At 45.8% G+C, this 25926-nt stretch overlaps 6 protein-coding genes across 6 annotated transcripts; 4 read left to right on the forward strand and 2 right to left on the reverse strand.

The window, feature by feature from the left end:
* Nucleotides 1-340: 340 nt before the first annotated feature.
* GL218_05365 (60S ribosomal protein L5) lies at nucleotides 341-1475 on the forward strand (the record flags this gene model as incomplete). Its single annotated transcript, XM_033582027.1, has 3 exons — nucleotides 341-343; nucleotides 496-533; nucleotides 611-1475. 3 exons carry the CDS (start codon nucleotides 341-343, stop codon nucleotides 1473-1475), a joined length of 906 nt encoding a protein of 301 aa, XP_033434606.1.
* Nucleotides 1476-2700: 1225 nt separating this feature from the next.
* GL218_05366 (uncharacterized protein) lies at nucleotides 2701-3364 on the forward strand (the record flags this gene model as incomplete). The annotated part of the gene is made up of 3 exons (XM_033582028.1): nucleotides 2701-2886; nucleotides 2951-3025; nucleotides 3089-3364. The coding sequence occupies 3 exons, from the start codon at nucleotides 2701-2703 to the stop codon at nucleotides 3362-3364; spliced, it is 537 nt and encodes a 178-aa protein (XP_033434603.1).
* Nucleotides 3365-6911: 3547 nt separating this feature from the next.
* On the forward strand, nucleotides 6912-10636 carry GL218_05367 (MAP-homologous protein 1; the record flags this gene model as incomplete). The annotated part of the gene is made up of 4 exons (XM_033582029.1): nucleotides 6912-6954; nucleotides 7041-9138; nucleotides 9200-9936; nucleotides 9987-10636. 4 exons carry the CDS (start codon nucleotides 6912-6914, stop codon nucleotides 10634-10636), a joined length of 3528 nt encoding a protein of 1175 aa, XP_033434604.1.
* Nucleotides 10637-11663: 1027 nt separating this feature from the next.
* Nucleotides 11664-12110, reverse strand: GL218_05368 (uncharacterized protein; the record flags this gene model as incomplete). Its single annotated transcript, XM_033582030.1, has 1 exon — nucleotides 11664-12110. One exon carries the CDS (start codon nucleotides 12108-12110, stop codon nucleotides 11664-11666), a length of 447 nt encoding a protein of 148 aa, XP_033434607.1.
* Nucleotides 12111-12158: 48 nt separating this feature from the next.
* Nucleotides 12159-17378, reverse strand: GL218_05369 (uncharacterized protein; the record flags this gene model as incomplete). The annotated part of the gene is made up of 4 exons (XM_033582031.1): nucleotides 12159-12827; nucleotides 16272-16991; nucleotides 17093-17188; nucleotides 17244-17378. The coding sequence occupies 4 exons, from the start codon at nucleotides 17376-17378 to the stop codon at nucleotides 12159-12161; spliced, it is 1620 nt and encodes a 539-aa protein (XP_033434608.1).
* A 1637-nt stretch (nucleotides 17379-19015) lies between these two features.
* GL218_05370 (uncharacterized protein) lies at nucleotides 19016-25302 on the forward strand (the record flags this gene model as incomplete). Its single annotated transcript, XM_033582032.1, has 3 exons — nucleotides 19016-19114; nucleotides 19173-19518; nucleotides 23777-25302. The coding sequence occupies 3 exons, from the start codon at nucleotides 19016-19018 to the stop codon at nucleotides 25300-25302; spliced, it is 1971 nt and encodes a 656-aa protein (XP_033434939.1).
* Between the last annotated feature and the right edge of the window lie 624 nt (nucleotides 25303-25926).

A 25926-nucleotide genomic window follows, 5' to 3' on the forward strand; every position in this document is an offset into this window, starting at 1 on the left:
ACTCAAGACATGCCTCGGTTGATGCGAGCCATCCCACGGCACGGAAGTACAAAGTACTTTTGTTTATTTTGTTTGGGGAATGAAGAACCACATGCAGATAAGCGGGTCATGCAAGAAGTCAGAGCTAGGGCCAACCTTTACAAGTCGTCGCCCACCTCAGTTTAAGACTTTCTAATTCGTACCCCACCAAAGCAAGGGTTCACAAGCGAATTTTAGCCCACATCCACTACAATTACGCCCACAACTTTTCTCGAAGTCGTAACTTTCATCTTTTTTCCCCAACTCCAACACTTTCGACAACCGTGCTGATAATATTCCCCCATCAGCCAATTCAATCAAGATGGTGAGTACAAGATGAACACAAGCCATTGTAATGCCAGAAATGGCGAATATTGCAAGAATGGTATTTGATCGCGAGAGTCAATGCAAGATGCTTCGGAATGGAGGAAAATAAAATCTGAAGCGCAAATTGCTGACTCGATGGGATCTTGACAGGCGTTCACAAAGTCAGTCAAGAGTAGTGCCTACTACAGGTAAGTAAATGCACCAATATAAATAAACGATCCTAGTTGTTGCGAAGACAATCAACCTAACCAATGCCTCATAATAGTCGCTTCCAGACCAAGTATAAGCGCCGTCGTGAGGGAAAGACCGACTACTATGCCCGCAAGCGCCTGATCACCCAAGCCAAGAACAAGTACAACGCCCCCAAGTACCGTCTGGTTGTCCGCTTCACCAACCGCGACATCATCACTCAGATCGTCACCTCTGAAATCTCCGGTGACAAGGTCTTCGCTGCTGCCTACTCCCACGAACTCAAGGCCTACGGTATCGAGCACGGTCTTACCAACTGGGCTGCCTCCTACGCCACTGGCCTGCTCCTTGCCCGCCGTGTCCTCAAGAAGCTTGGCCTCGACGAGACCTTCGCTGGTGTTGAGGAGCCTGATGGAGAGTACACCCTAACCGAGGCCGCTGAGCACGATGGTGAAGAGCGCCGACCCTTCAAGGCCTTCCTTGATGTTGGTCTTGCCCGCACCTCCACTGGTGCCCGTGTCTTCGGTGTCATGAAGGGTGCTTCCGACGGTGGTATCCTAGTTCCCCACTCCGAGAACCGATTCCCCGGTTTCGATATCGAGTCCAAGGAGCTTGACGCCGAGACCCTGAAGAAGTACATCTACGGCGGTCACGTTGCTGAGTACATGGAGACCCTAGCTGATGACGACGAGGAGCGATACAAGAGCCAGTTCCAAAAGTACCTCGACGATGACATTGAGGCTGATGGTCTTGAGGACCTATACACCGAGGCTCACTCCGCTATCCGAGAGGACCCCTTCAAGAAGGCTGAAAGCGATGCCCCCAAGAAGAGCAAGGATGAGTGGAAGGCAGAGTCCAAGAAGTACAGGACTCCCAAGTCTACCAAGGATGAGAAGCGCGAGAAGGTCAAGGCTAGGATTGCCGAGCTCCGCGAGGAATAAGCGACTGGGTTCTGGGAAAGGATAAAAATGTCACTCCGTATTTACGGTTGTCTTCAGGCATCGGAGTTCATAGGAATGGCTTATTGACGGGTTACTAAACGAATTAATGAAGTTTATCAACCGTCACTGTCTTGATGTTAAGATGTGTCCGTGATCGCCAGGTAATCGTCTCACTTGGGAGTTATAGGTAATCTCCCTAGCTTGTAAGCAGTCTGTTCTCATGACAGGTATTCACCTAGATACATTAGGAGGTACCTACGGTAAGAAATGACTTATAACTTGCCTAGGAGGTACATAGCAGAGTACCAAATTCATGCCGATTCCGTAGTTAAACTAGTATTGATACCTATCGACTCTCAATCCCTCCGTCTAAGTACTACTATCACCGCATATAAACTCATACTTGACTTATATGTTACAGTACTTCCATTCATACCTAAAGAAGCCTCTGCCGACTTAATTAAAACTGACAATTATATAGTTTCTGGAGAAATAGAGTTCATATGTCTCCGGCTCACCAAGTATCTGTCGGCAGATTCATCCTGTGACGAAAACACTACCCTATACCCGGACAAGACCATGCTTAGTTCTCATCCAGATTATAATATTGAGGGTAATATTTTCTTGAATACGCAAGGGATAATTGAACACCTAGGTTAGATAGTTATCCAGTACTATACTAGAGAATAAATTAACCTAACTTGAGTAGGATGCCGCTAAACTCCGCTTCCAAATAAACTCCATCTTTAATTGATCCTACGATAACACTACATAGCGGTCATAGGTGGAGTTAAACACGATCTTGTCTATTGTATGATGTCAAAACCTCATATTATAAGTATTTAAAGACGGGGATTTGGTTATTTTCCGACGGTGTAAATGACGATGCCGTCGGCCTAACAGGTTTCAATGTCGTAGAGCCAATGTAGTTATTAGGTCGGACGAGACCTCGGATATCTCGATGTCTACCCTGAAGAAGCATTGGATGGCCTTCGAGCGGGAAATAGCAAAATTAATTCAACCGCGGGCCTTTGTGATTCACCCGACTACCTATGTATAGAGAAAAACATGGGCATGATTACCTAGATATATAAACAGTGGAATATAGAGCCTCGGAGATATATATGGTGTCTTATTTCTCAATACATTGCTCAGTTAGACCTATTACCTCTACTCTCCCATAGCGAATAAACTAAATAAAAACACTCACCATACGGGCTCTAGAATGACTCTGGCAATGTCAGTATCCAGCAATGACAAAGGAGCATCACCAGGCCGTCTTCTTAGGCTCACCCTACAAGTCTACGGCAACAACAAAAACAAACCTGAGGACAACGAGGCTTTCTCGCGCGAGTATCTTACCAAAGTTGCAACTATCCACGCTCGGAACGGTATCGAGATGTACCAGCAGGTACCTATATAAGAGAGCGAGCAATCCGTACTAGGTGAACTAACAACCCTCTTTATTTCTCCAGGTTTTCACGCCGGCATCATATCGCGCCACCCTAGAGGAGATGAACCGTCGCGGGAACCGGGGCTGGGTTGTTGACGTAAGTTCCATCTCATCTACTCTTTTTGAATACATTATATGCTTACTAAAATGTCCACCCCAGGACCACGATATCACAGTCGAGTTCTACTTCCGCAACTTCGCGGAGCTCGAAAAGGTGCGGGAAAACCCGGACTTTCAAGAGCTGCAGGCTTCTGAGGGCCCATACGTGAACCTTGTGCATACGGTGGTGACCCTGGGCTGGGTCGAGAAGCATATTGATGGCGGCAAGGTGGTGAATGTTGGCCCGGATGGCGAGTCGATGTATCCACCCTGGTCGGAACTGCAGGATTTGTCGACTGTGTATTCGGGACAGACTGCGCAGGGCCAGGGCGAGTGAGCTGGGGATGTCATCGCTACAATTCCCTCGTAGTCCCCTTCCCGACCGTATATACAGACAATGATGACAATAGTTTCAGAGAAAAGAAAAACCCCCAGATACTAATAGAGGAGAATGTGACGGAAGACAAATCACTGAATACTAGTGTTCAAGTCGCTTCAGACTGATAAATTAGTAGCCGTTAAGTTAATACACTACGCCCCCTATATATGACTCTCCTATAAAACTAGTAGGTAATTAGAGCAAGCTTCATCATCTTCGAACTATTTCATAGCAACTCAAAAATTATCCTTGGGTAGTTATTCTAGTTTCATCTAAAGGAAAGACTACGAGTATCAGGAGAATATCTAATAGTGAGCCTCAAAGGAATGTTTATAAAATAAAAGGGGCCCCTTAATAACGAAAACAAGATTCAAAATGTCGGAACAAAATAACATGCTCACCAAGCCAACTAAAACACCCTCTATTCCTCAGCCTCTTACAGGTTTATGCCAGAAGATTTAATTAAAGCAATCCACAAAGATGAAATAATTTTAGATTCCGGTTTCATAACAACTATTTCACTTGTTTATCATGCATAGTCAGAATATCGGAACTATCAATACTATTCGTCTGGCGGAGTCATACGAATGTAAGTTGTCCCGGCTTATTCAATTACCGCCCCTAAGGAGGCGTCGTTGCGGAATGGTACACCCGACGTTGTATGCATGAGGATACCGCCGAATACAACCTTTGCTCGTGATTTTGCTTATTCATACCTCGTGGCTCTTAGGTGTTGGGTACTACCTTGAATCCAGAAGGGGTGTTACTCAGCTAATAAAACTTGTACCCAACTATGTATTGTTAAGGGATTGCGATTTCATTTCTTTGACTTATTAAAAGTGCGTTTCGAAGCAAGGGATCAAGTTGGGAAGCAATGCATCTGCCAACTAATAGGCTCATTTCCAACCATGAACACTGCTTTGAAGTAACAATAGATAGACGCTCAGGTTTATAAAGGAAACATCTCGTATAGAGTTAATTTTGGACTCTAGACGGTACAAGTCACTGGATCATGTAAGGCCTCGTCATGCCATCACGATAACACATCACAACCTTAGAACCTATCACCAATAACAACGAGTTCCTAGTCATCAGTACCGATAAAGAAGATGGGTGCTTATCGGACATGGTTTTGCTGTGTTCATAGATATTTATGTATAGCCAATTGAGACTTGTTTCATTATCGAACTTGATATTTATGATTGAGAGTATATACAACTACGTGTCACGTATAAGATATACCATCCTATCTCTCTTTGTTAACGTAGAGATGAATAGGGTTGGCGTCCATTTTGGTTATTAAAGAAACCTAATTGTGTTCTTTAGCTAGGCCAATGACAGAAGATATATTTCATTGCCCTACACAAACAAACACACGAGCTTATCTTAAACGGAGACTAATAAGCTAGTAAAAGATGTCGTCATCTTGGTATTGCCAAGTCAAAACTTACATAAGTATCAGCTCGTTAATGTGGTTGAAAAATAGGGAGCGAGGTGGTCTGGAAGGGTCTTTTTTGGGACTTGACTAGTTAATCTGGATAATAAGTTGCATAAAGAAAGATTGCTTTTGGATTAGGTATGTATGTAGCATAGGTTAGGTAAACTATGTTTGTTCCCGTTGGATCATCATCCTGGATTGATTGCCTTATGAGGATGAGAAAGCTGGTTCGAAAAAGCCTCTGCCGGCGAGGGGCTGGACGACGATGGTCGATCTATAATGACCTCCTTCCTAAAATGCGGAATTGAAATGGGAAAGTCGTCTATGTGTGGGATATATGTATATGGCATACCTAGGTATGTATGTATTCGGCAGAAGCCGGTCATCTGATGGGTTCATGCTCGCTTCATGCTGGTTCGCTTCTATGAGGGCATCTGTCTGGTGTGTAAGTGGTTTGATTGCACGCATTCAGCCATTTGTCTCAGTTTCTTGGGTGGTTTTTTGTTGCCCCTCCTGCTTCCTCATGCTTCTTGACCTAGAATATGGAACTAAACTGGACAGCTGAGAAGGGGAAGCATGTGACGTCTATTGATCCAAGCGGTCATGTTGGTTCGCTAATTGGATTAATTGGACTAATTAGGACTACATACACTAAGTACCTCTTCATATTCATAATTGGGGTATTCTCTAGCGTGCACGCTACTGGCGCACGCAACGCCGGAAAACAACGCACGTATGACCGCATCGGGGGGGGTATATACCGGGGGTACCCCGTAAATGTATCTGTTCTGCTACGATTATGTGGGCAGATACTTACATATTGCCTACATATTGCCCCTGTAAAGTCCGGCGTTACTGGATTGACAGCGGCTGGTTGTCCCACTGAAAAGCACCCATAGCAATCCATTTACCTGGATTAGCGCTGAAGCCGACTCCGTTCCAGTATCTCGTGGAATAACAAAATAAACCTAGACCGCCCGCCTCATCTCAACTTGACCATGTCGCACGCACCGTATTGTGCAACATTGTAATAATAAAATTACTTGGGAGGGTTTGAGTGGAATAAAAAGCACGGAATAGGTATCTTACATACAAATCTTGATAATGCATCTATACCAACGTTACTTATGTACTACTCTGGGGTTGCACCGGCGATTGCGGCTGCTGACATAAACTTTGTACATTTATCTCCTAATCCTTTTTTTTCTCTAATCATTAGCTATTTTACTTTCTTCCGCCTCTTTTTATTTAACTCCTTTTTCTAATAATACTACTACTACTATCGTGCAATAAATAATACGACCATTGAAAGCTCTCCTTAATTAATTAGTCATCCCTTTACCCATCGTCAACCTCCGGTCCATTCAAGAGCTATACTCACTACCGAACCGGCCCTACCTTAGTCCAAAGTGGTAGTGGATTGACCCTGATAAATATATTGCATCACTTCCTACATATGGACCTGGTGAACCCCACCCAAGTCAAGCTCTAGCCTCTTCTACATACTTATTCCGTGCCTTGTTGTCTTCTTTTTGAACCCTTTAGATTTAGATCCGATTTAGAACCGGCACGCATCCAAGAAGGTCTGACATGATCCAAGTAGCAACTATTCAGACGTTCGAAAATGGCCATGGCTTGGATGTAGCCCTTGCTTGATCAGCAAATACATATCGTAGTCGGTTGGCAACAATGCTTTGTCGAAACAACTCGTCTTTATTATTTCTTTGATCTGGCAACTGGCAACTGGCACCTAGCAACTAGCAACTAGCAACTAGCAGCTTCACGAATGCTAATTTATATTATCCCGGTTTTTATTTTTACATAGAACCCAATCCAACCTATTCTAACCAACACCCTCGTGAACGAGTACTTACCCCAAGACTTACTCCGCCGCCACGATCTAAGACAAGGCAAACGATACGCCCGTACGGATTTACATATATCGGGTGTATACTCCAACTCCCTCCAAGGGATACACAATATAGTTTCCGCATATCGTTCGAAGGGAAGTGGATTGGTCGGCGAAATCGAATAGTAGGTCAGAGCACAAAGGAAACAATATCCAGCATGGAGCATGTTATGGATGTGAGTTGGATGACACATGGAAAAGGTAATATCCATGTCTCGGTGTTAGAGGGCTTTTCTTTTATTTGCTGTCTTGTTTTCTGTTCGAATATAGGCTGTAGGGACTAACAGAACCTGGAAATGCAGACAACTGGAGCAGCCATAGTACCAACTGGAACTCGTCTAACCAAAGCCAAGATTCGAATCGCCCAAAGATTTCAAACTCGAGCAAACCTAATGGAAAATCAGACACATCACCCTCTGCGCATAATACCTCGATAGCGCCGCCCGCTACCACTAAACCGATACCTCAGCGCTCGGGTAGGACAAGAAGTCAATCCGTCGAAGGATCGCCAGGTCAAAATGGTACACCACCGCAAAGAAGAGGCTCGTGGTTTTCTAATATTTCGTCCAAATTTTCCACGTCTCCAGCAAATGGAAATACCACACCTCCGGCTACCACACCCGAGTTCGACGCCGATGAAGTAGCCCCTTTACCTAAGATTACACCAAGCAAGAATGCCGTCCTTCCACATGCGTCGCGCCAGAGTGGTGATGCTCCATACATACCCGCGCCTCCGAGGACGAACCAGCCTGGCTTGTTGGGAGTCCTTCGTCGCTTATCGTCTTCAAATAGCGCCATTGCGCCGGGCTCTAGAGCCAGCCATGGTCTCGTGGAGCGAAGAATTCTCAATATCGACAAGCATAGAGAGAGGTGTCGAGTGAACGAGCTAAGCCAGGCAAAACTTCGTCGCGTAGCCTTTTGTGTCGATGTCGAGATTGCGCCCATGCCTAAATATGCAGATGAAGAAACGGCATACAAGAAGCCTGTCGATAAAACGCAGAAAAAGAAGATTACAGAAAAGGGCGAAGGTGAAGCATTGAAGAATCCAAAGGCATTAGAAGAGCAGAAGGAAAATATCGGATTGGTCAAGGCGACTGGCGAGACCCTGCCAAAGGAGCCCGAGAAAGAAGGTACCGAGGTGACAAATGGAGATCAGAAGGGAAATAGCAATACGGATGATGATGGGCCTATAAAAGAAAAGGAGACGACCCGCAAGAAGGAAAAGAAAAAGAAGAGTGAGGCGGAACGAAAGGCTAAGAAGGAACAGAAACGCAGAGAAGCTCTCGAGAAGGGGACTATTCCAATGGAATTATATCTTGATAGCGACAGCTCGACAGACGAACTCTCGATACGATCCGGAACGCAAAAAACTCAGCTAGCACCTACGACGAACCCTGGTAGGATATATCGCCGTTGCTGTCAGCTTCGGGAGACAGATATTCTCACCAAGATTACCCTGCAACTTCCTAAGACCACGGAATCCTGCCCCAATGGTATAGTAGAGAAGCTTGACCTTACCGGATATTTCATGTCTCTGCCGGACTTGGTCACGTTGGGGGATTTTCTTGCTGTTGTCCCGGTTAAAGAGGTTATTCTTGAAAACTGTGGTTTGACTGATGAGGGTGTTCGTGTTATTCTCGCTGGACTTCTAGCAGCTCGAAAAACACCAAGTATCAGACACCGAAGATGCTGTTCTAAGCCTACAGACTCGACGGAGCAAGGTGGCGTTGTGGAGAGACTCGTATTAAAGAACAACAGCAAGATTACTATTGAAGGCTGGAAACATATTTGCCTCTTCATCCACATGTGCCACTCAATCAAGTATCTTGATATCTCGAGTTTACCATTTCCTGCGCCGATAGAACCTACAAAAACTCCAATTACTCATCACCTCCATCACAGCATTGGACAAAGTACACCGGCTCCAATTGACTTATCTTTACTGTTGTCTAAGGCAATCGGGGATCGATTGGCTGGTCCCGAGCTGGAGCTCCTCAACATTGGCTCGATCGGTCTGACAGCAAATCAACTGGGCGCTGTAATCGACGGCATCCTTAAGTCAGGAGTAAAAAGACTAGGACTAGCAAATAACGGCCTTGATGCGCAAGGTGCTCAACACGTGGCGAGATATCTGCGCAATGCAAAGTGCGAAGGAATTGACCTTGGTGGTAATGATCTTCGAGACCATATTGCCGATATTGCTGCGGCTTTTGATGGAAAGGACGAGCTCTGGGCTATGAGCTTGGCTAATTGCAACCTGATACCGGCGTCGTTATGCAAGATACTTCCCAAATTGGCAAAACTTACCGACTTCAAGTTCCTTGACCTGTCACATAATCGTGCGCTCTTTGAGACTGAGCCTAATGCCATGAGTCTACTTCGCAAGTAAGTAAACGAATCTTTTATATATATATAGAAGTTCACCTTACTAACATTGCTTCATTAGATACCTACCTCAGATGGACAGCTTGAGAAGGTTGCATCTCGCAGATGTTTCAATGTCTTCGGAGCAAGTGATTTCTCTCGCCGAGATATTGCCCGAAATTAAGGTCCTAGCGCATATTAACCTACTTGAGAATTCTGATATCGTCACCTTAGCCGATGCTCGGACTGAGGAGGGCCAAGAAGAAGCATGTGCAGTATATGCTTCTCTTTTAGCCGCCGCTCGTGTATCGAGAACTTTGATCAAGATCGACATAGATAATCCTAGTTCTGAATCTGGCGAGGTTGTCAAGGCGCTTGCAAACCGTGTTGTGGTGTACTGTATGCGAAATTTGCAGGGTGTACCAGATATTCGAGATTCCGCCGGCGAGGACGGTCAGCAAGAGAAGTTGCCGGATGTGCTTCGGCATCTTGTGGGCCACGAAGAAGATTCTCCATTCGTGGACGTGGATAGCGATATCGAGCCAGCACCTGATGAGGACTATGTAATTGGTGGTACGGGTGTTGTTAAGGCTTTGGCGTGCGTTTTAAAGAACCGAGGAGATGATACTAGGCGACCCTCAGGTGAATTTACTAAAGACATCGAATCTGGTACTTCGACACCCAGAACTCGTTTGCCCCCAGGGAAGGTCAAGGATATGTCCAAATACTTGCTTATCAGTGCGCGGAAGATTCGTGCTCGGTTACAGCCAGCCCTGGCTATGGCCAAAGCATCTTCCAACGAGGACATTCACAATTATCGTAAGGTTTTCCCTTCTCTCATAAATTTATAGTTACTAATCTCGCTACAGACCGCCTCATCTTCCTCGATCAGACAATCGAGGGCATCATCAAACGCTTCGAAGATGAGTTCCCAGAGACACGTCAAATGTCATTGGAAGTTGGCATACCGGATCGGACGAATGCCGCTGCATCTGAGCCTAGTCGTACTTCGTTCTCCTCTGCCGAGGCAGATACCGGCTTATTGTCAGATACGGAGGATATGGAAACAGAGCTTCGCTCGCCCAAATCTCGGTCCCGGTCTAATTCTATCATCTCGCACAGCTCTAAAGCACTGGTCGAGGAAGAAGGCCGCGCCTTCCGTGTCAATCACATATTCCGTTCAGGCCTAATCAAGCCCGAACACTACGATCTACTCACCAGCGCCGAGGAGGTCGGGAATAATCCAAGTCATGTGACGGTGGTCACAAGTATAATGGACGAACTAATGGGAGGAGACGAACAAATCAAAAAGGACATCCAAGAAAAGGGACCTATTCGTGCATTCCAGCAGCACAGGGAAGAAATAGTCAAGAGGTTGCGCGAGGAGGATCCACAGTACTGGGAGAAATTCGTCGAAGCGCAGGAGAAGGCGAGAGCCAACGTCCAAATGGACGCTAAAAACGGAGCCCCGCAACCACAGGAGAGCGCAGTTATCGACGAGGAAGCTATCGCGGATTAATCGCGGATGAGCTAGACTAGAGAAAAAACTTCTGTACCGATATGTATACTACACCAGCGCATCTTTCCGAGCGTTCTTCAAAGGGCTCTCTAATAGGTGGCGTTTTTTTGTATCGCTTCAGATAGGCATCGTGTACCGCGGGCCGCAGGCGTCAGACTTTGGTTACGCGAGAAAGGGGACAGGGCGGGAAGTGGTCACGTTGTTGTTGATTTATGTAACCCAACCCAGGTTCTCGAATAGGAGACCAAATAGCTGATTAAGTAGCTGTCTGTCGTTTTTCTAACATGATGGATGATGTTAGGCGGATCAAATTGATCTTGCTTGTTATGCATTGTTAATGGTGTTCTTGGCGTCTGATATCGTGACGGAGTTTATGAGTTTTAGATGAATGAGGGGGAGGCTCTTTGGAGTTTGCTGAATTTTATTTTAATTCGGATATACTTTAAAACAACTTTATAATTTCTCAATGCAAACTATCTAAAGTAACAAAAGTTCCTCAAGATGGGATAGAAAAGTACACTAATTAGATGCCAGAAATAAGCTAGCTTTATTTATTTTTCATTTTTTCGCAGCGTATTATCTACATGAATTAACCTAAGATTAGATATAGGTAGTAGGTAGGTTCGCTATTCGCTAAACCGCTACGTTGCGAGAATCAATCTCGCATGAGAACATTCCTAGGAGCCCTGGTCTTATCAATCAGACCAGACAGAGCTCGTCCGCCTGTCTACCCTATCTCCCATTTTCGGCGTAGGCATATTCGACGTATCCGCTCTCTTAAATCATCACATAACACCTCGTTCGATATATAGTAGCACCCGAACCCAAGACCAAACCGTAGACCTGAAAATGGGGAAGAAAAAAAAGCACGCTCCCGCGAACGCGATGGGGGGTTATATATAGAAATGCCTAGTTAGTCCATCCTCGCTATCGCTAAATCCCAAAAATAATGCCAAATCCAAGTCCCTCCGCCTGCCCGGTGAATACCAAAAAACGGGCGGCGTTGTTAAGGGGTTTCCGTTACCCCTCAGACGTAATTCCGCCCCGCGTCCACACAACCCGTTCCGCTGGCGGAAAATCCGCATCGGCCGGGCCGCATACCGACTCCTTCCTCGACAACGCCCCAGGCGATGGGACGGAGCCACAGATGACGATCGTCGCCCTGTATGGCCAGTCCCGGAGTAATGATATCGTGGTTGTGGCACTTGGCACTTATAACAGCGCTGCAGGAACCACCGCTCAGAACCATCGGGTTGCCCTTGGCCTCTCCGCTGGCAAGCGATGCTGTTGGTGCACGTTTTAGCCCAAGGCCAATGATAGCAAGGATGAGGATTAGTAGGAGACTGAGCAAGGCAATCAGTGCTTCAGTGCTGAACGAGATAGCTACGATCTTATTGGAAAACGGATTCGGTGATCGACGTGACGAAAGAATGATGACGCCGGGAAACATGGCCTGGCTGAGCGCAAATCCCATCGCGGCAAACCAGCCAACCAAAGCCCACGAAACAGGGCGAGGTAGAGTTTAAGTAAGACTTGTATTTTGCCCGCCGGCTGCGTTAGAGGAGACTCGGAGAGGTCGGGGGCCGAGGGCGAAGAGCGATAATTCATGAGAAAGGAAGTACGTTGTGAGGTGAGAATTAGTGACGAAATAGAGCATAGCGAGAAATAGCTGTGGCAATGCGGCGAAGAGCGCCATCTGCGCTGCCTGAACAGGGGAGGGTAGAAGATACGTTAAGTGGGGTACTGCGACGCCGAAGGGTGTGAAGGGATTTTCTATGACCTTAGGGACTAGGAATGCGACAGCAACCGCAGTTGGTGCCCCGATTGCCAGCCAGGCAAACGCCGTTAGCATCCAGCGGGGGGGCGATGGGGTCTGTGCCCAGAAGTGATTAGCTGGGACAAAGAATTGAGCTTCACTAGAACCCCAACGGCCTTGTTTGACATCGGTCTTGGTTAATAGGCACATATCGGCCGTCGTCGGATCGGGATTGCGGAGAAACGAGCGGATCGAATCGCCAAGTGTTACGAGAGGTTCGAAAGTAGACCTTGCTAGAATGATCGCCATGCTAATGACGGACGCGAGGTTGAGTAATACAGCGACTCCTAGGATAGAACCGCTAAGGTTGACACTGCAGCTCTGCGGCGCACTAGGGCGGGCGGAGGCAGCGTTGAACAAGTGAGCCGTCTGGGGCTACAATATCGTTGTTGTTCGAAGTGAATGTAGTTAGTGGAGTACCAGACTTGCTGGTATGAATGAGAGACGATGTAGTGGAAGTCGAGTCCGTGATAAGTAAAACAGTATCAAACGAAGGTTGGAATATATCGCTAAATTCGTGTAGACAGGTCGTCGGATCCAAGTCAGTCAGCCCATTCTGGCTGCTGGCATCCTGGAGTCTAGTGATATCGATATTAGAGAGTCCGCCCTCATTGAACTTCTTATCGTTGTTAAAAGGAGCGTGGTCGAGAAATGATTGTGTTACGAATAGTACGTCGTAGTTGACTACATTCTGAGTCGTGTAGATTACCGCATTATATCTATAAACTATTAGCACAATAACGAAAGCTCATTTGACCTTGTCACACTTACATTACTTGAGTTACGACCGCACTCAAGAGGGCAATAATTGCGATCGAAGCTCTGAACCCAGAGATATATGTGAAGTTGCGTAACGAGGGTATGCCGATATCAAGCCAATTCTTGTTCTCATGTGCCGCCGTTAATTCTCGTCTCGTCGGGCTCGAGAGAGGACTTGGAATACGTAGTTTGCTCCGGAAAGAATGGCGACGCAAAATATGTTAATGGCGATATGAATTCCGACGCTGATATGCTCGGCTGTTGTGCAGTCGCCCGAAAAGATGGATGATTCTCCAGATATAAGTTTAGATTTGGTGATGACCAGTATTAAGCATATAATGCCAACGAGTAAAATTAGAAACGAAATTAATGTGTTGAATATAATTCCACCTCGCCATCCGGTGATATGCCTCCGTATGTTACTTTGTTGACTCCAATTGCCACTTGTATCTAGATCACGACCGGCATCTGAACCAGAGTAATAATGGCCAAATTCGATAGGATGCGACGCAAACGTCCCCCTACGAGGCGTAACTTCGACACCATGCGGGCCCCATTTCTTTTGCTTCTTCTTCTGGGCTAGAGTCTCGGGCGTTTCTCCTCTTAAGAAGTTGACCACGTAGTCTGGGACAATACTCCTATCGATGCTTGCGGTATCTTCATGAGGGCGGAAGAAACTTCGAGGCTGTCCCCAGGTTCGAAGGGTGAAATGACTTGATCTCGCAGTCGAAGGTACTTCTGAAGCTTGACGGCCATGAAAAGGCCATGCGAACGAGGGCCTTGAACCATTCGACGGTCCTGATTTTGACGGGGTGTACGGCTGGTCTTCTTGAATCATGTCGGACTGAAGATCGTCCAGGCGAATGTGATCACGCCGCAAACTACCTGCCCAAATACTCGGTCTTCTGTTCGAGTCCCTGGTGGACGTGTGCGTGTCAGATCGTATACGGCCCATGATTACTAAAGTTACCTATATTACGATAATAGCCATCCCGAGTGAAGATCAATTTCTATACCATAAGGCATACGTCCATATGAACGAGAAACTGAGGCGAGAGAAGTGAAACAAGAAACGAAAGAAACCACCGCACAGCAGGAAACCGGGATGGAAAAGAGATCAGCTAAGATCGAGATAAAGTGCAGGGTCTCTCAGCTCTTTTGTACGGAGGTGGACCTGACACCAGCCCAACAAGGCCCCTCCCTTATTCCATGATCGACCCGGCCGGCCCTGTTTATTATTGGGCATGGATCACGGAGCAGGGTGGACGGTTAAGCAACTTTTAAGCAAGTGATTGTACACGAGCCGCTCCGGGATAGTCTGATCAAGGGTGCATCACGACCGACCAGGGTACGCATAGTTCCTCAATTTCTTGATCCAGAGCCAATCAGAGAGTGATGTTTCGAGCAACCGGACCTAGATTGGGCTTGTGCATTGATGGCCCGCTGAATGAAACCTACATCGGCTTCGTTAATTTTGACACCGCGAAGGTATCTAGGTTTTCAAGAGGAATATAAATATGAAGACAGGAGCTATCGTCTATCTCATCATATTGCTAGATGCGATGAAGATCCTTTAGTTGACTACACTTCGACTTCGAAGATCTCGTAGATCGAAAACACTTCCCTTCCAACAACATATACGCAAATGGCGGTACATTGCAGATGCAGCTAAGGATAGGTTAGGTAGTCAACCAGTAGACACGCTGTCCTGCAGAAGAGACTCGGAAAAAGTAGTCAGTAGTCATATTTGCCTCTTACTTTATCTCGAAAGACTTGTAAGCCGCTTACATCTAGAAATTCTTTCCAGTATGAAAAGATATTAAGCTGCGCCTCACAAGTACATGCTCATAATATATGCTTGCGAAGGTGAAAACACTTTTTAAATATACGTGAGCGTAAGCGGGCCCACGGTATATGTAAAGCATTAAGAAGTGTGGATAATGATGTGAATCGACCATGCATCCTACCTTGACGATAGGGCGGTTAAGCTCACCGGGTTACCTGTCTATTCCCTCCAGCACATCGCTCGCTAAGTTAATGCAAAGACGAATACCTCGTGTCGGCGTGGGATTTGTACGACTATGCGTGGGGAGAGAGTTGAAGAATTTTGAGATGTTGCAGATGCTGTGAGCAGGGATGGAATGGCAGGGCTATGCTAGTTGTTTCAGCCGTCCTTAAGAAAACTATGATAAGGCCCGAGAACCCACCATTATCGTCCGATAATGCCGCTCTCTTTTAACAAGGTGAGCCCTGTCTTTTTCAAGAATGGAAAGGGGGGAAACCCGGGAATCAATTTAAATATCCCTTTCATCTCCTCTCGAACTAGGGGAGGTCTTGCGATATTCTTCAGTTGGAATAAACTCATTCCATCTTCCATACAATAATGTACGATTGCATATACGTAGGTATGCTATTAATATAACTGTTGATATATGCATAGAGTATGTCGTCGAGAACAAATCAATATCGTCGAATGTGTCGCGCTCTAATTCGCGATGGTGAAATGCAGTAGGTACGAAGCATGGTGCATATTGGTAGGTGCTTATTTTTCTAGATGTTTTAAGTCACATCTTGGCTTTGTTTTAAATGCACCTGTATTGGATCTAACAATTTGTAAATACGCGGATGTAAAAAACTTTAAGGTTTGATAATGGAACATTAAATGTCCATTACCGTAGTAAGTAGGATACAGTATTTAACACAGTATATATCATAAAGTTGTACTATGTAAAATAACTACTAATGTAACTTCAATTCTCATTACTACCTATATTATAATGTAACTACACAATAAGAGCTACAAGCCAGTGTTTTCCCTATAGCGATACAATGCAACCAATTTCCAATCATCCCAATCTACGCCGTCATCTACTTTTACAGCATCTCGAAGCCCTTGGAAGAGGCCGAGAAATCCATCCCAGTTCGTGAGATCGTATCCACAACAAAAAGAAAACCTGTGCTGCAATCGCCCGCTCCGGACAAAACCTGCTAGATCCGGATGACCCTTTTCCTCTAAGATGCGTGCAAAAATAATTTCATCGCCGCCCAACCCATTCGTACCCCGATAGAATTCAGCAACCGACAAGAGGCCAATGGGTAGTTAAAAGCTTGAGTTGGCGGGGCGGTATGAGCCCACTCCCAATCGATGATACCAGTGATATTAAAATCTTCATCTACCATGATATGATCTCCTTTATCGTCGACATGTTTCAAATAGTATCTTTGGTCATCTTGCACCGACTTCGAGAATACAATAGGGACCAAGTCAAGGAGAAGTCGGTGTATTAAGTATGCATTCACTGCTCGCTGCAAGTAGATCTCTTCGCGAAGAATCAGATTCAATATGAGCCGAATTTCAGACTTGTGGTACTCTTCTAGAGACGAGAATGGACCCATTGTTTGCATTCCCGACTTCACAAAGTCGGCCAGTAATTCCCGAGCAAATGCACTGACATGAAAGTCGTCCAGGCAATGAAGGGAGCCAAGATGATTGAAGGGGTATTTGGTAAGCTCAATGAACACGTCCGCAAGCTGTTCCATCACCTTTATTCTCTGTTCTTGTGTTGCAATAGACCATCTCAAAGACTTCCCGTGCAACTTTTCCATTAGAATATAACCAACTCCAACAGAATTACCAGCATTCTCCAGTACAAAATCAAACACCTTTGGGGCAGGTACATTAGTTCGCTCAAGGAACTTGAGGGTTGCGACTTCGCTCTGGATGAGATAATCCCGCAGCACCGCCGGAGGCGATCCATTTAATTCCGTCATCGAAACAGACTTCAATGTGATAGTTCATGTCACCCATCACGGAGCTTCGTGTGCTCTATCGTACTGGGCGGAGGAACTGAACAGGGTATCCCCCCGCGCAAGTGACTAACTCGGGCCGCCAGAGCAGAAGTGTTGATCTTCTTGATTAACTCCGTAAGCTCATCTGTTTCAACAGCCCGAGCCGCGGGATCGTATCTATCCGCGTCCTATCAAGTGAAAGAAATTAGTAGGTGAATATGTGTCATCGAGAGCTAAACTAACCTCCCATTTGGGACATTCATGAACGCCATGTTGAAGGTGTTGGGAGCATAGATGGCGGTTGCACAGTATACAATCACCGAGATTGCGAACGGCCGGTTTTTCGCAACCAGCAAAATCGCAGGTCCACATAGGCATTGTATCGAAAGCACCCGCTCGAGAATACGGCTAAGCAAAACTTACTACTATATCACATTCGTGCTAATTACCTAAATGAGCGGTTCGTTGGGATACCAGAGCCTCGGGTTTGTTGGTTGACAAGCTACGTGTGGTATCCCTTAGACTCAAGTAAGGGATGTTTTCCGACTTCGTAAAGCTAAGCCACATTACTAGTTAGTAAAGTAGTAGGTTCTAGGACAGAGGTAGGGGCCTGGCTGCTAGTATTACAATAGTGTTGTGGTGACCGTATGTATTGACCCATGCCCTCCCAAGAATAGTCCCAAAAATAGGGGGGAGGCTCTGTGTAACAGATGGAAAGATTAAAGATTGGCATATATAATTTCATTACGGAAATTAATATATATTCATATTTCCACGCTTATTCGGGCAGGTATTATAATTTACCTCTCAAAAATGACACTATTGATATTCAAAGGCCAACTTATTCGGTACTAATACCTCTATTTTCACCGTATACCTCATAGTAATCGTGGGAGGGTTAGGTATCTATTTCCAGTACCGACTACACCGTCATATATCTAATTCACGAACTACTTAGTGATAAAATTACAATCCATTATAATCACCCAAGGTAGATTAGCCAGGCTATAGCTCTAATATTTATTAGGTAATTCATATACCAAATATAACCCTGAATGAGGCCTGGCAGGGAATGGACGAGAGTAAACAGCAAGATTCCGTCTACAAGATTGTGGATATATGCAAAGAGCTGTCTTGGAAGACTAATACTGTTGCCGGTATCAACGGTCATTTACCTGATATATGGCTCGATTCTTTTGAAAGTTCAAATAACACAGATACACTACTGGGAAGCTGTAAGAGCTTAGGAATAGGTTGCTCTGCATTTGTCTTCTCTCATGGAGTCCTTGGCCTAACCAACATTATGGTGAATCAAAACGGCGAAATTGGGATTATGGATTACGAATTGGCTGGATATGTCCCGTGGGAATTAGTTAGAACGAAATTTGGTATATCATGGGGATTGGATTTTGAATAGCTTAAAGATCCGAAGATTCATCTTTGCGAATATGGAGGGATCGAGTTGAACAGAAGCTTAGTGAAGCAGGATTACCAGAAGTAATACAGGCTTGGAAAACGTCATTTAAAACGTGATGGGCTTTATCGAAGACGGAAAAATGATGAATAAGGCAGCTACCTCAAACATATTTGAGAACACTGTTTCTGAGGTGACGCTGTGGGGGTACTAAGGGACAAGTACCAGTATTACCATTAGGTGCATGTAGCTATGTACATAAATACCTGTTAAACCCTCACGCAGGAATACTATTTTTCAACTGTGGAAGGAGGCAACAGCAACAACTTGTTCAGAGGTAGTGCCTGCCTACCTTGGTGTTATCCATAGCAACCTACGCCTCGAGGTAGAAGGTGCGCTGCGGCTTATCTGCACTAGACCTCTGGACATTTTTCATGCTTAGTTGACTGTTGTGTTTTAAACTTCTCATCTTCTTGATCGCTTTCTAACTATGCAATACCTCTCCTTATATTCTAATCCCGCAACTTCAAAAGTTCTTCTGGAGACCTGAATAACATAGACAACCTTATTTCTGGTATAAATCTCAACGACAACACCGACAATGCCACCTCAGCCTCCAGCTACGGCTGACCTTCCTTCAGCCAAGGAAACCAACGGTTCTGGAAGGACGGAAGGTGTGCAATATAGTCGTAAACGGAAGGTATGTAAACCTATTAGTAGTAGCAGAAAGCCGCACGCTAATATTAAGGTTTCATTAGAGAGATGAACCGGAATTGCCAATTCATTACTACGAAGTTGACGAAAATGATGCAATCAGATCTATTATCGTCGGTACCAACTGTAAACTGGAAGATATTGAGATACAAATCGATAAGGCCGCCAAAGCTTCTCCGCGTAAGACCAGTCACAATCCAATTCAATGGCGATCTCACAGCGAAGTTGCCATCGAGGTTAGGGAATTTAAGCAACCACTGGTTCTTCACGACTTGGTGGACGAGAACAATGTTCACCTCATGGTTCTTACTCGAGATCAAGTCATTATCCAAGGCCAGATTGAGCAGGTGATGGAAATGTATCGCACTGCAGGGCAGTCATTGGGCTTCAGTAAGGAGCCGGTATACTACTATCTACAGGAAATATCAGGGCAACAAAGCCTTTTAAACAGGCAAACAGACAGAAAGGGAGGACTAGTCAACATCCATTACGAGTATATACCGATGGACTGGAAGAAAGCGAATCAACTGATGAGTAAGGAATTCCCTCTGATTGGAAATGAGTCGTTGGTGGTTTTGGAGGTTCGACCGATAGACGGATCACCACCAGGAAAGTTGAAACCTGGGCGCCGACTAGTACCTATCCCGACTACCTTAAAATTAGTATATGGAGGGAGGTTTAGGTATTATTGTTCGTTTGCTCTATATAATTGAGTATTAACGATTAAATAATGTATTGTATGAAGATTTGGCTTACTGCTCGGAGAGCATATCGGGATTCCAAATAAATACCCAGAACAACAGATGCTCTCAGTACGTATGGCGGAATAACCATGTTATTCTATGTTTTCTGATTATACTTTAACCTTATCATTCCCCTGACTACCGGTTAGCTGATTTGTACACCCCTATATTCTAATAGCACGTCTATGAAACGGTTCTATCGTAAATCAAAACACGCGGGCACTTCTCCTGCTCAAACTTGAATAGTCAAACTAAGAATACCATCCAAACTGCAGCTGCAGCTACTCGGTGTCGCTATATATTGGTCATAAAGACTTGACGATAATAACCGACAGCCACGTGTCGACCCTGAAGCTTATTAGAGAAACGGGAGTCAAGAACTGTCACTTAGAAGCACATCTATGAGGTCGACGATGGACCTACATCTCCATCTGGACCGCGAAAGAGGAAACTTGACGCCCACGGCTATCAAGTTCTCCGATGTCTTTTTTGCAAGAGAATCATAGGCTATCCAATGGCGATCGCATATCGATTTGGTCCTCGATGTTACGGAAATTAAGTGTCTAATGACCCACTACGACTTAGTAGACGAGGATAGTATCTACTCATCTTGTTTGATATATTATTAGAGTACTTGACATAGACTCAATGGCACTATTTGAACAAATTTTGGCCGGTGTTTCGAGATGTCTAATATGAATTCCGCTCCCTTGGACTCCTAGTGGATAACTGCCATTTGTTTTCTAGCCCACTCACAGCTACGTTAACAGCTCTCACGATCTATATTCTCCTTACAACAGCTCCATTTTTAGGGGAGAGGAGTCTTTAGCGGAGAGCCACATCCACGTGGGTATGCACTTCATCCTCTCTAGACGGACCTGCTCTATGAGAATTGTTCTTGGGAGACGACGCAGGGTCTCGTTGAAATGGGATTTAAACTGCGTCCTGAACCCATTATGTATTCTCCTGTGGTTAGCCTAATTGCTCGACCAACCTCCTCAGCGGCGAGGCATTTTCCTTACTGGTCGCGATAGAGTCGGTGACCGCATTACGAACATTCGTGATATCCAATCCTCCGGGGAGGCTTGCTATCATTCGTCGGATCTTTCTCCACTGACAGATCACCGTATCCACGTCTCCCCAGAGACAACAAACCACGCCCAATCGGCATCGAGGAGACCAATCAGATTCCCAATTCGTGGGTTCCACTCAGCACGAGCCGTCGCCGTAGGGCTTCAGAAGCCTCATTAACCTTCGTGGGATTTATCTCCAATGAGGCTATGGCGGTTCCCTTCTCGTGTCAGGAACGGTTATGCTCGTTACCTAGATTTGGGTGGCCCCTCTTGATCTGAGGACCTGCTGGACTTTGACCCGCCGCACTGCCGGGGCCGGGCGCATTGTTTAGTGAAGGTGGAACCTTCACGACATACGCAGGTCCACGTTGACATTATATCCGTCTGTCGGGTGCAGTTGACAATTTTACGACGGCGCAATTTGACCTGTCGCGCTTTTCTCCTCCCGTCGTACGATGTAGACGTAAACCATGCCGTCATTAAGGTTATTCGGGCTTCAGGCAAGTAAAGCGGCGTCAAAGCTTTCAGGAACCCATCATGTTACTGGTGTCGGTCGGTAATGGGAGGCCTTAAAGGGTGCAATGATTTCACGGCCCAATGGTCTGCGGTGACATGCTATATGTAGGTAGGTATGTAGTGGGATCTGACTGTCGACCTACATACATCGTATCCACCGTCGCACTTTACAACGGACCCGATCTTCGGCGGCAATCTTTGAGACCTGTCCGTTCCCCGGGAAATCGGCATCTTAAAAGTCAATTAGATGCCATTATCCTATGTGAGGCTTTGAATAGAAAGGCGGCTAGGAGTATATTTGCCATTCAAGAATGATTGGGCTAATTAACCCTCGTCTCGAACTGCCTCGCCTCTTGACCCATCTTATTGACCCTTAAAGCTTTCCGGGCTCAAATGATCCGTAGTTAAGACCAATGATTATTTACGTATCAAAACTAAAATAGTATATTCCAATAATAAAATAACTTATACAATTGGGGGTGAGCACGAAGATTGATAAGGAATTCGGAATATATGCAAATACGCCAACTTGAGATATTATTGAGTGACTTATATGAGGTATCTAATACTTAGCTGTAACCAGCGCTAATCTTGACATGAAGTCAATGACTTGAAAGTACATTATGTACCTAAGGTACTTATATATAAAATAGTACTTATAATAAGAATTGAACTTGTCAAGATAGTTTTAATGTATGAGATACGAGACTACACTTGTCTATCGCGTCATTGGTGTTGATCACGGGTACATGCCCTGACTCTTTGTTGTCATTTGATGCTATACTTGGTAGTGTAAGTCAGATTACAGATTATCGCACCTGAAAGTTTTCAAGTTCTATAATAAAACATGAGGCTGACATGGTCGGGCGACGGATGGTTTTCTGTAAGGGGTGCTTACGTTTGATATAAGTAACTTTACTATATGAGGGGGGTTGTATGACAGTTTTCTATTATCAGAGGTCGTGTAATCAGTTCGTTCTAAGGAGAAGCCCAGATCGCTTACTGCCCGCTCAGCCAGCCGTTCTACATAGAAGGTTGGGTACGCTACATAAAGTGGATACCTATGTCGCGAACCCCACTACGATAACACAAGTCCGGGAAGACCCGTAATCTATCGGTTTGAGGTACATGATTGCACCCTATGACGGGGTCAAGTGTTATGCGAATGTCTACGTGATGCGAACAACTAAATCATAGCAGCGACTCATCAAAGAGCTAGAAGAGGTAATTGTTTTTTTTATAGCATCGGTCTAGCTATAACCGTTTCTCCGATCCTTTCTTATGTCGCTATCAAACAACTTGGTACCCGAAACACATTTATTAAAATCGGTCTAGCACCTAGCCTAACCTATGGCATCATATTTGCCTAACTAACCGCTAGTTAGCGTATCTTGTGTGTTGTTCACCTCCTAGATTGGGTAATCCAATTGGTGGTATTGTACCATGTACATGCAGTTGGGTGGCTGATTGCCTAATTGCATGGGGGTTGCAGACCGGTGGTTCAATTCTGTATGTTTTTTTGTACTAGGGGTTTCTATGCGCTCTCCTTTGCGCTTCTGCTTCTGCATCGGACTTTGAGGTAATGTTTGAGGGGTTTATTTGGGGTAAAGTTGTACCCCGATTGCAACAACCACCAAAACGTCCCACGCGACCTAGGATCATCGACTGGTCCCTTAAACATTCTTACGGCCGCCAATCGGACAGGTCACACACCTGCATCCCGCCCTGATTTCTCATGTTTTCCCATGATTTTCTATCCTGAATCCCTTTTCCAGTCGACACCGCCCACCCATTATCTATAGATTACAGGACTGGACCTTTTCTACGTGTAGCCTCTCCTCACCCATGTTTCTAGCCCCTCAGCTGTTCGTGGTCTGGTTGTTTTGACCTGTCCTTCAATCCTGAAACTAAACCTACGTAGCGCAGTATATTTGAGCCGCCGCCCAAGCCGCTCTCTATAATTGACACCAACAACCCTATCCTAATACGGGAGCTAGTCACCGGCATTGTGTGTTATTTAAGATCGAGCTGGGATCCTCCCCAGTAAAACGTCTTTCGTCATATATCGTGAATATCCACTATCAACCTCAGCCTTGAATTACCTCCTCTTCCAAGATGGCCTTCCAGCAACCTACACGCCAGGCCACTCAGCGGGTCTTTCGTCCTTCACCTCAAGATGAAGAGTCGCCACAACTACCTCCGTCAGCTTCTCAAGCTGTCCAAGATTCTCAAACCTGGGTTCTCTTCTCTTCTCACCGATGCCGGCACCTCGACGTCCCTACCTAACTTCAACCCATAAGACTAATAGCACACCAGGCCGTTCGCGGCTGAGTGATGTGGGAAGCCTTGGTACAGTTGCGCCGTCGGGCCCCAGTGCCGGACCCCAGCAGTCTTCAAGCTTTGTAGATGCGGCTGATGAAGACGACGATACTGAGCTAGATAGCTTAGATAGCCATCTCGCCGAATTTCGCACCGCTCCTAACTTCTATGACCCGCCGCATGCTCATCCTTATGCGACACCTGTTGTCCCTGGTCATAATGGTCTCGGTATGTTTCGGTTGGATCAGGGTGCCGACATGCAGGAGCGACTTTACGCATTCGAACAGTACAATCCTCACCGCGTGACGAGACTCGGAAGTTCGGACTTAAATCAGATCGAACCCGAAAATGAGAGGACCCGTGAGATGGACAAGATGAAGTGGATAGAAGCATGGCGTCTAGAACAAAGTCGTTGCCTTCTAGAAGAAATACAGAAACAAACTCGCAGGAGGCAGCGATCCGTTACCAGTGCGTCGGTACCCAACCACATAGAAGAAAAGGACGACGATGCAGTGACAATGAGCGGTCTGGACGATTCATCAAGTGGAGCAGTAGATCAGAGCCAAGAATGGCATGATCACGACGGAAGTGAGCAAGGGGCAGATGACGAGAGCATCTGGGGACGCATTACTCGAAAAGTTGTCCGCGACATTTTGGGAATTGACGATAAGATGCTCTCGATTTTATTCGGTGAAGAATTACCGGATGAAGAAGACCTCCCTTCAACGCCAAAGCTATCATCGATACCCACATTCCAACAATCAGACATTAGCATGGAAGATTCGACAGATTCCGGATGGCAGCTCAAAATGTTGGAGCGGGTCGCTAAAGAGCTCGGTTCACTTATTCATCGGCTCTCTGACCATCCTGGAGCCTTTTCGACTTTCAGTCGAGTACAGCAAATGTCTATTCCGTATGCAGGTCTACCGCCCATACCGGAGGGTGTAAACGACACCACAACCAGCGCGAGGACAGTAGAGCCGTCCGTGGTTGTTCCCGAGTTCCAGCCAACATTAGCTACACGGGCACAACCTGTCAACGCAACCCAAGTTACACAACCGACGAAGTCAGGTCAAGCTAATACGCAATCACAATCGCAATTAGACAGTTCTGCGCTAGCATTTACACAGGAAGAATGGGAACAAGAGCTAGATGTAAGGCTTGTGTTCCGTTATCTCCGGTCGCGCTTCACATCACGATCTAGCAACAGCGGTGTGATCTCTAGCAACCCTGGCATCGCGTCTTCGAGCGCCCAAGACGCAGCCGCCAAGGTTGCGCGGGTGCGTCAACACCACCCGTTGATGTCGGGGCGGCGCACTGTAGAAAGGCGTAAGTCTAAGACAACTGTGCCTTCAAGTCCCCTGTTCAAGCATGCGTCAAGCTGCGCTAGTCAAAGCACACGGAGATCTGTTAGGAAGAGTAGCGCCTCATCATCTCGGCATTATTGGGACATCGGCGGTTCTGTTGGCACCGGCTCGATGATCGCAACGACAGGGCCTATGGGAAGTTGGGGCGAGGTCTAAATGTGACGAGAAAAAATTTGAATATATCGGTACCAGTCCGAACGAGCTATGCTGTGACAAGTTATGTATATTATTGGGTTTACGGGGCTTGGGGCTTGGGTTCGGTTGCATGGCATTTTTGACGAGGCGATTTAAAGTCGGTCCAACTCACATTACATCTCACATCGCATATCTCATATATAAGATACCACTACTACCATATTTATACCATTTGTACCTATCTTAAAAAATAAAAATAAAAAATGCCGATGCTTCGCGGGCAGGCTAACATTATACCTTCTATTGGCCAATCAAGGATTTAAATTGATTTATTTTGGTGACATCGATAGCTTCAAATGTTTTTAAGCTACCTAGCTTAGGTAGGTAGCTTATCCCTGTCCTGACCGTTCAGAACGCCCGATGCATATCAACAGCTATAGTGACTCTGAAGATACATCTACGCGCTTGGACGTCGATATGTCTGTCTTCTGGGATGGGGGGTAGCTTGCTCGCGGGGCGGACGTCAAGTAAGGCGTCTGGCTTGGAGCTCAAGCTTGCATGAAAAATTGTTATCCATTTGACCGGTCCTATTTCTGACTGGGTTTTTAATGAGGCGGTTGATAATGAAAAGAACAAGTAAAATGT

This window comes from Daldinia childiae (assembly GCF_008694065.1).
Source record: "Daldinia childiae strain JS-1345 chromosome Unknown Scaffold5, whole genome shotgun sequence".
NCBI classification, from domain to species: domain Eukaryota; kingdom Fungi; phylum Ascomycota; class Sordariomycetes; order Xylariales; family Hypoxylaceae; genus Daldinia; species Daldinia childiae.